Source organism: Trichoderma harzianum (assembly GCF_003025095.1).
Source record: "Trichoderma harzianum CBS 226.95 unplaced genomic scaffold M431scaffold_3, whole genome shotgun sequence".
NCBI classification, from domain to species: Eukaryota; Fungi; Ascomycota; class Sordariomycetes; order Hypocreales; family Hypocreaceae; genus Trichoderma; species Trichoderma harzianum.
The window spans coordinates 1571484-1582516 of NW_020209251.1; the positions used below are offsets into that span (position 1 = coordinate 1571484).

Here is an 11033-nt window from a genome sequence, read left to right on the forward strand (position 1 = left end):
GCTCCAGTTGTTTGATTCAGACTGTTTCGCTAGCTGGAGCTTTTTCAGCAGCTGTTGCAGGGGTCTTGTTTGGCATCCATCAAATCTACCACTGATCCATCCATATGTGAGTGGAAGCTAAAAAGGTATTGAAGCTTCACAGAAAAGTCCTTCGCCATGGGTACGCCTCGTCAAGAGGACGTGGGAATCGGCAGCTCAGGAAATATAGCGAGGAATCCGGCTCAAGACCGCCGCGAGGATGGCGCTCCTCGATATGCCATACCACCAAGGGAGCTCACTGCGGTCGAGATCCCGGCAGTTGTTGAAGATGTCGACCGAGCTGTCAAGGCCTTTGGCAGGGTTCCTTCTCTACGACATGTAAGTGCTATGCCGTAGCTCATATACAACAGGTTGTGTCTTGTCTGGTTGATTTGCTCATAAACGAACTTTGCTACGTATAGGTCCTGGATCCTCTAAGGAACTCAATACCACTGTATATAAATCCAGAGGAACCTTTTTGTCCGCCCATCATGTCACATAACGCCAGGTCTCATAATGTCGTTCTCAAGGTCACAGTTCCCAAACGAACTGGGAGGAAGCGCAAACGTGGGACGGACGAGCCCTGGCAAGGTGACGTAGAGCTTCAAGGCGCCGATACCTTGCCCTCAGAAAACGTCCGTTCCATAGCACGCCTCGATGATCCAAGGCTTCTGAGACGCAAACTGGAGGACAATGTCGATAAATACCACGTCGAGGCTGTCGGATTGATTAAGCACACTCATCGCTTCAGGGGCTTGGCAGATTTTTACTGGGACATGGACAAATCGTCATTTGCGCAGAGATTTGTCGACCAAGTGTTGCCCGGAGATGGTATGTAATTCCCTTCACCAATGCCATATGATGATGTACTAACGGCGGCCATAGTCGAGAAGCTAAAGGAGTTCAAGTTTGCACCCGGCATCGACCAAGGCTCGAATGTGGATATCATACCGCCGCCCATCTTCACCCACATGAGTCTGCCATTCAACTACTTTTATTCACAGAACCCGTATGTCCGCTTAACGGAAGATGGCGGAACCGTCAACACAACAGCGGTCAAACAAGTTGGCCACTTTATAGGAACGGAAGATGCCGCCCCTACCGGCCCCCAAATCCCGCCCGACATGACTGATCCGCGTATGGTGGAGGTTATCGCTCAGCTGGAAGAAGCATTTGAAGACCGTCCAGTCTGGACTCGTCGGTCACTATTGAACCACCTTGCCGGCAAGCTTCGAAATTGGAACGAGCTGAAAAAGTACCTCAACTATGCAGCTTATCAGTTCAAGGGCGGACCTTGGAGAGATGGAGTAGTTCCGTACGGAATCGACCCCAGGACTGACCCCAAGTATCGCATATACCAGACCCTCATGTTCAAGCTTCCTAAGCAGAAGCGAGCGCGGAAAGACCAAACCTGGCAATCCCTCCGGAGAGTCCAGATGGGCCGAACAAAGGAGTTTGTCCAAGAGTTGTCGGCCAGCCACATGTTTGACGGAGAGACCTACCACACCGATGGTAAAGTGTGGCAGGTGTGTGATATTACAGATCCATTGCTCCGGGAGCTGCTAGATAATGCAGAAGTGCGTTCGACGTGGGATGTTAGCAGTGGATGGTATCACGGGGGCTTGTGGGCAAAAGTCAAGGCCATCATGAAGACGAAGCTCGTAGCGATCCAGTTTGGTCGACAGTTGACTAAGGAAGATTTCGCCCCAACGCTGCAGTGCGGAGATCAGACGCCAATTCGATCTACCTCGGCCACTTTTCATCTTCCTCTACCTAATCTAAACCTAACAACTGAGGAGCTTACGCAGCTCCGGGGACGAGAACCGTCCAAGAAGAAGAGCCAGGTCTACAATGTGAGAGTTCGCCCTCGCGCTAAAATAGACGTTGATGCTATGGAAGAACAGTCTGTTGTTACATCCCACGATGCAGATGCAGACCTCGAGGCAGACGCAGAAGCGGAGGCAGCAAGCATACTGGGCAGGATGGAACAGAGCGAGGACTCTGAGGCTGGCAGCGATGATGACGACGACGAAGACGAGGATGACGAGGAGAATGATAACGGCTTTGAAGAGGAAGAAGGGATGGAGCACACTAGATTTGAAGGAGATGAGGACGACTACGGCGAGCTAGATGATGAATAGTGGTGGATTTGCAGTAGATAAGAAACTATCATCATCCAAGCATACACGGTGTTAAGCCTCGGACAGATAATTGCACTCAAATGTGCTTCCTAAACCAGTGTGCAGACAGAAAGCCCATAGTTTATGGTCTGATAGTTTTGATGGATGCGCTGCAAACGCAAATCAACAGCCGTGATTCACTGTGCACCTGCCCTTCAGCGGTTCTGATCCCTATCTGAGGCCGCACCTTGTGCCTTAGGCTGCCTCTGCTTTTATCTCACTTTTATCTCATGCAAACCTAATGCCACTGTTTATTGCTCTTTCACCCCAAATCCTCCGCTTTCTCCCTTTCCATTTTGCATGCATCTTCTTCTATCCCACTCACGAGACGATAATTGAACTTTGGATCTCATCTATCCCTATTCTACAAACTTCAAATTCCTCTACCGGCACAATGGATTCTTCTCATCCGTTTTCAGGCGGACCTTGGTTCTGTAAACACTGCCAGAAGGCGTTCTCTGTTTGGGAACACCTGGTAGAGCACAAAAAATCCAAGCGGAACGAAAACAAAGAGGACCACATTCATTGCAAGTTCTGTGGCCGAGATTTCCATACCTTGGAAGGAGAGATGAAGCACATGCAGGTGGTTAGTCAATCGGCACAGGCCTTCACTTTTCTGAACACTTGAACACAGAATCCCTTCTAACCTCAGAACAGGAGCATCCTCTTGAGCAGAATCTCGACTGTCCTGGCTGCGGCCAGGGTCCTTTCAAGCGCCTAGGCTCCCTCATGAGCCATATCGAAAGAGGGTTTTGCACACGCATCGACAGTGACCTCCTCGACGAGCTCAGAGAAGAGAAGCTCGAGTTTCCACGACGTTTGGAGCAGTTGACTAAAGAGTCAATTATGGGGAATTACATGAAGTATCTGCCATCGCCCAATGCAGAGACCGCAATCTCGGGCTGGCACGTTGAAAAGGAGACGCCTTCATTCAAGATGGTCCCAGAAGAGTTCCCGGGTTTGTCTACTACGGCAGTTGATTCCACGCAGTCTCCCTCTGTCACCAACGTGGGCACGGCAACCGAATCAGAGCGTATCAAAGGCAATCGAACTGATACGAAGACTACCCAAGATCAACTTAAGCTTCCTTTCAGACTAGCCAACCAAACAGAGATAGCACCAATCTCCAGCAGCGAAAAGAAGGTCCAAGGTTCGGGACGACTTCCTCTTCGACTACTCTCCGACATTAACCGTGACAACAACATTGAGGTGCCAAGCTCTGTTCAGCGGCCTCAACCGGTCTTCAAATCGGGTGTGAACACTGTCGTCGCGGGCATGGATCCTGATGATCCAAATAACCCGTCGTTCAACGTAGCCCGCTATCGGTGCCCAATCACTGAGAAATGGAACTGTCCAAAAATACCGTGCAGGTAAGAATATTTATTACTTCAATTTGTGGATTAGCCACATACAGACATTGACATTGCGTAGAAAAGTGTTCAAGACGGCCAGAGCGCTTATTGGCCACCTTCGATCGCCAGCCCATGGAAACAAGACGTATAGATGCCCGTGCTGCCTCAAGATGTTCAAGACTTTGGCAGGCATAACTTCGCACGCGGAGACTAGAGGCTCCAAGTGCCGCATTCAAGACACTGTTCACTACGAGATTTTCATGGGCCAGCTGACGGCAGGCATTGTCGATGTTGAAAGAACTCGATATCAAGATGGAAGCATCATCTTCAAAACTTCGGAACAGGTGAAGCAGAGACTTCGTGGAGAGGTCAAGGAGAATAAGTCCAAGGATCCGATCGATATTGACCCAGAAAAGGTTTACTGGTAGAGGTGGCCACAGCTTCTTGCCGGCTTCTGTTTTTTGGAGGGTTGCTGAATTAGTATCCCCTATTTTAGTTCGTAGTTTTAAGATTCAGGTAAGATGAGATCAGATATCGACGAAACGAACGTAAGATCATAGCTAGTAGTCACCGCCGAGAATGGCGTTTAGCAAGACTAGGAAATAATAATTTGCTATTAAGTTGATTAAAAGAAACAAACGTAAAGCACTAAGTCGTTGCTTGTAGATAGAAGCAATGGAGTTGTGTTGAATTCATACCATAGTCAAATAGTATAGGGTAGCTAATAGTGGCTACGGGGCCTTGACTGTTCTAGAAACTGGACAAAGCTGTTTCAGGCTGAGGCCCGGCGACTCGGGAAATGTCCCGAAATCAACTGCGCCCCTGGATGACCTAAGCTCTACTAACCAGGTGTACGAATCCCTCCAGACGAACAGGCTTGATTGCTCAGCGCCAGCTGTCAGATTGATTAGACAAAAGAGCAATCTCAAATGTGCGAGTCGACCTGTCGCAGCCAATCTCGATTGCCGAGCCGAGTGGTTCCTTATTCGTTGCGAGACTGACTTTTGGAACAAAGAGAGAGTCGATCCGATCCCTCCCGCTGAAGACCAAGACCAAGATCACGACGTAACGACGAGGGGAGGCAGAAGCGAAGCACCAGCAAGGAAGGGGTCGGGCTGCGGCTGTTTTAATGGAAGACGAGTCGTCCAGCGACAATCCCAGCATGGCGTTCCGTTGGGCGCGCCGGTTCGAGCGCGCGTGTTGCACGACGGCCAAATACTTTCCCTTGGCGTTTGTCTACGGGTTGACGTCGTGGGCGTGCTGGGTGGTGGTGAGCATTGGGAGCGAAAGCGATCATTCCCGCTGGATAGGTAGGTAAAAGAGAGGATGAGGGAGAGAGAGAGGCATGGTGACGGTGTATCTGGCAAGAATGGCTGGCTGACAAAAGTCTGGCGCGCGCACGCATGTAGGCTCTACGTCCTCATTCTTTGGCGTCCTACTCTACTTGCTACTCAACTGGTCCTACACGACGGCCGTCTTTACGGATCCCGGATCGACGACGAATGACGACGGCTACGGTCTTCTCCCGACCAGCGGCGGCGGCCAGAGTCGCATGGCGACATCCTTCACAGTCAAGAGCAATGGAGAGATTCGATTCTGCAAGAAGTGCCAGGCCCGCAAGCCGGACCGCACGCACCACTGCTCGACGTGCCGCCGATGCGTGCTCAAGATGGACCACCACTGCCCTTGGCTGGCGTCGTGCCTCGGGCTGCGCAACTACAAGCCCTTTATCCTGTTCCTGGTCTACACCACCATCTTTTCCTTTTACGCCTTTGCCGTCAGCGGCACGTGGTTCTGGACGGAAGTCATGGACGACTCCAAATATCTCGATACGCTGCTGCCCATCCACTTTATCATGTTGGCAGTCATGAGCGGCATTATTGGGCTTGTTGTTGGAGCCTTTACATCGTGGCACATTATGTTGGCGTGCAGGAACCAGACAACGATTGAGTGTCTTGAGAAGACGAGATACCTGTCAACGGTCAAGAAGACGCTGCATCAGGCCCAGAACCTCGCCAATGGCTTCCCACAGGCGAGGCAGTTTGTCGACTTTCACGCGAGCGCGCTGCCTGGCATCACCACTAGGGAGGAGGGTGAGGAGCGGCGCTCGCAGGAGCCGACACCCCGAGTGCAAATGTCATATGAGGAATTGGAACGACACCAGAGCCGCAAGCGCTATGAGGAGTACCTCGACGAGCAGGACTCGGAGAAGCTGCCCAACGCCTTTGACCTTGGCTGGAAGCGAAACCTGCTGCATCTCCTGGGACCCAGCCCTTGGCTGTGGTTCTTGCCCATCTGCAACACGACTGGAGACGGCTGGAGCTGGGAGGCCAACCCGAAATGGATCTCAGAGCGCGAGAGGCTGAGGAGTGAACGAGAGGAGCAGCGCCAGAGAGAGGTGAACGCGGGCTGGGGATACGGAGGAGACATTCCGTCGGCGACCGCGGACGTCACGGGTAACTACCACGGCCGCGGACCTCTGAACGCGGTCAACGGTGGCGCGAGAAGAGCTCCGAGCAAGGCGGATCGCATTCTGGGTAGGGACCCGAACATGTACGCCGACAGCTCGCAAGACGTGCCCATGCGAAGGCTAAGCCCGCGTGGCCGCGCGGCGCCACCGGAAGATGATTTGCTGGAGACGGATGAGGAGGAACAAGGCAAGTTCAGCCCCGGCAACGGCTCCCAGACGGCCGCCAGCCGGCTCGAAGCTGAACGGGTCGCCATGAGCGTAGTGACCAATACACGCTCTTGGGGTCGCGGCGGCGCGAGCGGAATGCTGCGCCATGGGAGTCAGCAAAGCAACAACAGCAGCCGAATGGAGAGCCCGAGCTCCGAGGTGAATGACGATGGCGTCGATTGATTGAATGAATGACGGATGCTTTTCGTCGTCGTCGTCCCCTTTCCGTCCCCGATTTTATTCGTTTCGTTTTTCGCTTTCTTCTTTCGACATGGCGGTTTGCCCTTTTTTTTTTCTTCAATGTGGCGAGTAATTTATTCGAAGCTTTAATCTTGTTCTATATTACTCTGTCTTATTACACTTTACACTACAGCGGATTTGGAACAACTGGTAAATGAAAAGGGGGGGTTAAGGGAGGAGGAGAAGGTTAAGACGGCGAGGATCGTACTTCTTTTTGCTTTTCCCGTCCGGAAAGAATGGGATTTTGTTTAGACAAGAGTGAACCACGCATCCACGGCTGAGATTGAGATGACCAAGGGGGGAAAAAAGGGGGCAAGTTTTCTGTTTACGCCACTGGGACGAACTCCCCCTTTTTTGATGAGAAGAAACGGATGGTTTTAGTGTCTTACGCATATATATGAACTGAGCGGCATGCTTAATATCGTGTAGCTGCTTTTCTTTGCTATTTAGAGACGAGGGGGAGATTGAGGAGGCCTCTAGAGAAAGCAAAGAGCCTTAATGTCTTTTTTTTTTTTTACCCTGATGGTTTCTTAGTTCCAAGGTGGCTCTTAATTTGTGCTTAGTGCTTTGTTGGAACATCGACTGTTGCTTCAGTTAAAGAATGCTGACGTCTGTTATCCTACTAGAATGTCTTGGCCGGCTTGATTATCCGGAGTAGCAAAAGATGGAGATGCTTCGTCATTGGCATATTATACGGGTATACCGGTATTACTTCGTGTTCACGTTTTTGTTTTTGGATTCACACCCCCCCGTTTGACACCGTCGCCTTCGCGGACACTATTTCGGCTCCGACACGCCGACGTTGAAAAGGCAGCAATTCACTGCCCAGCAGAGAATGGGAAAGGCAGATAGGTAGATAGGCAGCAAAGAGAGAGAAATATAGCTCATTGCGGGGAGATAGAGAGGGGGCGTGTGTTGGCGTGCTGGTTTCCCATTAGAGGCAATTCGTTCGAAGGTCGATTCGAAGAAGACGCGACAAACTAAGCAAAAATGCCGTTATTAACATGGATGTTCCATGTCTGTTTGACTCCCCCCTAACTGTATAATAGTACGATACGAGTATACACGCGTTGCCCATTGTATTTAGTTCGATGGGTTGCAACAGGGACCATCCAGGTAGAGTGATAGGGCCAAGAAGCATGGCAAAGCCGCTATCCGTTAAACACGCGTTTTCGAAGAAAAGCAATGGAAGGCCAAGAAAGCTGAAAATTGAATGTTTCCCCCACACCCCCTGAGTTTCATCATCATGGCCGAATCTCTTTTGCCCGAACGAACAAATCTCGTCTTGAATTCCCCCGTTGTTTCCGCTCGGGGCTTTTGTTGTCCCTCCGAACGGGGGCTCAGCCTTAAGGGGACCCAGAGATTATTTCCCTTATTTTTTTTTTTTTTTTTTTTTTTTTGCTTTTTGCTTGCGTGAAATCGACTAGGGGTGTGATTGTGATGACAAGTTACGAGACGAGATGGCCACACTTCGTATGCAAGTGCGTTTTTGCTCGTTTTCTCGTCAAATACGAAGTTCCATACGATATTAATTAAGCAACGAGCTGAGCTGAGAAAAGAAAAGTGAGGCTTTGGCTTGGCGTGTTTTACCGCTACGGGGCAAATGCAAACCCTTGTAGCCCAGCGCAATTCAGTTCAAGATTCATGCTACATTCTCAGCTGTGCGACAACGACGTTTGATTGATTGATTCCCTTTTTTCTTTTTACGGGATTGGCATGGCTGATTTGGTTTGACAAGTTGGCAGCTGCCTAAGGGCAAAGGCTAAAACAAGGGCAGAGTTTGGAAGTACTGCTCTGCAAAAGGTACTTGTTCGGTGTCGAAGCTGCTTGTACCTTTTGATTTACCTTGTCCGTTACTCTCCTTTTCTACGCCCACCCTCTCTCTCTCTCGGTCTCTTACTGTGTATATGCTTCGGATGCTCAGCATAAGTTTTTTGGTCAGGCCGAAACGTAATCTTTTATTATTATTACTATTTTTTTCAATGCTCTCATTCGTTCTCGCTTTTTTATTTTGTTTTATGTTATGTCTTCACATGCTTTGTACTTTCTTCATTACGAGTAATTCCTCGGAACAGACGCAATGCACTGTAGATCCCCTCCACATCAAAATCTCAAAATCCAAAAATCGAAACAGCCAAACTTTCCCCCGCTCCCACTCCGGCGTCGGTTAGCACTGCTTCTAGCCAAACAATCTAAACTGCCTCGAGTAATACTTTTCAAACGTCACCCTTCTTTTATCTCTCTCTATCTCTTCTTTTTTTTCCCGTCATCTTTTACTTTATCTCTCCAGCTCATCCGCATAGTAAATACAGCAGTAGTATGAGTAGAGTAGAGAAGGGACAAAAAAAAAAAACACGGCTCGCCATCTCTTCCCCAGCACTACAAACGTCTCGGCCGGCGCCAGTCAAAGCTAACCGGCCAGCCACGGGGCCAACCAAGGAATTGGAGAAAATGCCACGACAAGGCGGACCGCGACACTTGTTTAATGCAGGACACAACACACAGAGGGAGGGAAAACGGTCCGGGCTAACAAATTGGCTTTTCTCTGCTTCCCTTTCCCGCGACGCCCTTTTCCCCCCTCCCTCGGCGTATTACAGAAGTGCGACGGAGGCTACTCCGGAAGCTTTAGTCCAGAAATACTTTTTGGTTTTCGATTGCGAGGACTTGACATCACTTATTCATGCGCGCCTTGCTTGGTTTCTTTTCATGCACAAAGCGAAAAAGGCAGCATGTACGAGTACTCGTTCCAAGCGCTTACTTGTCTCGTCTCGTCCAGGCAGCATAAACGTCTCGTTCTCAAACCCCCCTTGCCCGGAAATCTCGCCTCGGATCTTTTTTTTGTTTTGTTTTCTGTTACATTTGACCGGTCAAAAAAAAAGGTTACTTTCCACGATCATCTTCAGCTGCAGTGTCTGAAACAAGGCCCGAGATGTCAACGAAAATCTTAATCTCCAAGAAGCAAAAAATACAAACTTACCTAGGTACTACCTTGATAGAGCGTGATGAAAGAACAGGCAACGTCACGTTTAACCTGCTAATTCACCCTCTTGGTACTAATAGATAGCCTCCAAGTATGTACACCTCATTCCCCACCTCTTGCAAAACTCACTTATATTCAAACTCTCCGCTAGAGCCGTACAGCTCTGTTTCGGAACAGCTCCCCTTAGCCCAACGAGGCAATAACCGAATGAGCCGTCTCAAAGTAGTAGCAGTGCTAGCAACTGTAGCTGTACGAAGTAGCTGTTAGCCATTCCCCGAGGTACCTTTTCCCTTTTCCCTTTTCCCTCTTCTCTCCCTTGCAACGATTATGTAGTGATGATGTATCCATGTATTCTTTTTTTCTCTCTCAACACACACCCCCCTTCTCCATTCTCCTTTATTCTCTCTCTCGTTCTCTCTGCCTAGCCCTTTTTCTATCCCACTCAAATTATTAATAAAACAAAACAAAAGTCACGTTGAGTAACTGTCGATCTTTTCCCATTTTCTCCTTCCCCCAGGTTCATCCCAAGATTTTAGATTAGCTAAGCTGCCTTGGCTGCCACATGAAACGTGCATCTGCCCATCAAGTATCCAGTTATCGCACATTCCAAAAGTCCGCCCGCTCATCTCATCCTCCCATTGCAAATCGCAATCCTCCGTTTTTTGCCCTATCAATCCGCAAAAATAAAAGTTGCAGGATGCTGCAAATTGATTGTCCGTCACGAGGGACATTGCAGTACTTGGACTACACGTCATGGTTCCATCCCGATGGCAAAATAAACAAAGAAGAGAATAACATACTGTAACATAATAGTAATAATTAAAACAAAAGCACAAACCTCTCTTTCTCATCTCTTGCATTAATCCTGCAATGCAATGGCGCAATGTCCCTCCCAAGCCTCCTTTTCCCTTCAGCCCTTTGGCCAAGGGAGCCTAAAGCACAAGCCACCTCTTGTCATGACACCAGCTGCACGCCATTCGCAGCACAGCTCGCGCCTCCTTTGCCTTATGGCTCCTCTTTCGCATTATTGATGTTAGCACCCAAGTCTTTCTGAGTCTGAGTAATTGGTTTTAGTAGTACATGCACAGCAGGCAGGCTGGTTGTTGAATTTAGGTGCCAGCCACGTATGTACTAAGGCTTTCGGTTTCCAGTAAAACGTGCATCCCTAGGGAATGATACCATGCAGTGCATGCCACCTCAAGCAAAAGCTCGAAGTCAAAATCATTCGATCGCTAAGCTCCTTAATCACATCATGTTCTATTCTCCATAATTGACAAGAATTTCGCCTTCTGAAAGAGCGACACGTATGACTATCCCGAGGGGGGGCAACTTATGTCGTTTCACCTTGGGCTCATTGTCTTACTGTGATTACGCGGGCTCAAATTGCCTTACTGTCTAGAGTGGGCATGATCATCTATTGCTCCGTGAGCCGCTGAGCTGAGTATGATATAGAATACCTACATGAAATACAAAAGGCCACTTTAACTGGTTCTTGAGCTGTGACCTAAGGTAACAGGTAATTTAAGGTATCCGCATAAATGTCATCATCATAAAAATAGAAGAAACGGCAAAGTGTCACCATACAA

General features: G+C 49.2%; 3 protein-coding genes across 3 annotated transcripts; all 3 read left to right on the forward strand.

The window, feature by feature from the left end:
• Positions 1-156: 156 nt before the first annotated feature.
• On the forward strand, positions 157-3978 carry M431DRAFT_79305 (hypothetical protein; the record flags this gene model as incomplete). Its single annotated transcript, XM_024922801.1, has 8 exons — positions 157-357; positions 441-849; positions 904-2158; position 2258; positions 2527-2784; positions 2856-3173; positions 3339-3568; positions 3630-3978. 8 exons carry the CDS (start codon positions 157-159, stop codon positions 3976-3978), a joined length of 3021 nt encoding a protein of 1006 aa, XP_024777486.1.
• Positions 3979-4712: 734 nt separating this feature from the next.
• Positions 4713-6410, forward strand: M431DRAFT_77971 (hypothetical protein; the record flags this gene model as incomplete). The annotated part of the gene is made up of 2 exons (XM_024922634.1): positions 4713-4860; positions 4960-6410. The coding sequence occupies 2 exons, from the start codon at positions 4713-4715 to the stop codon at positions 6408-6410; spliced, it is 1599 nt and encodes a 532-aa protein (XP_024777487.1).
• A 1999-nt stretch (positions 6411-8409) lies between these two features.
• M431DRAFT_505375 (hypothetical protein) lies at positions 8410-8819 on the forward strand. Its single transcript, XM_024918632.1, has one exon. The coding sequence runs from the start codon at positions 8450-8452 to the stop codon at positions 8636-8638; it is 189 nt and encodes a 62-aa protein (XP_024777488.1). The 5' UTR covers positions 8410-8449; the 3' UTR covers positions 8639-8819.
• The last annotated feature ends 2214 nt before the right edge of the window (positions 8820-11033 follow it).

Coding starts and splice junctions, on each gene's coding strand:
- M431DRAFT_505375 (XM_024918632.1), top strand. CDS start 8,450: ATGCTCTCATTCGTTCTCGCTTTTTTATTTTGTTTTATGTTATGTCTT.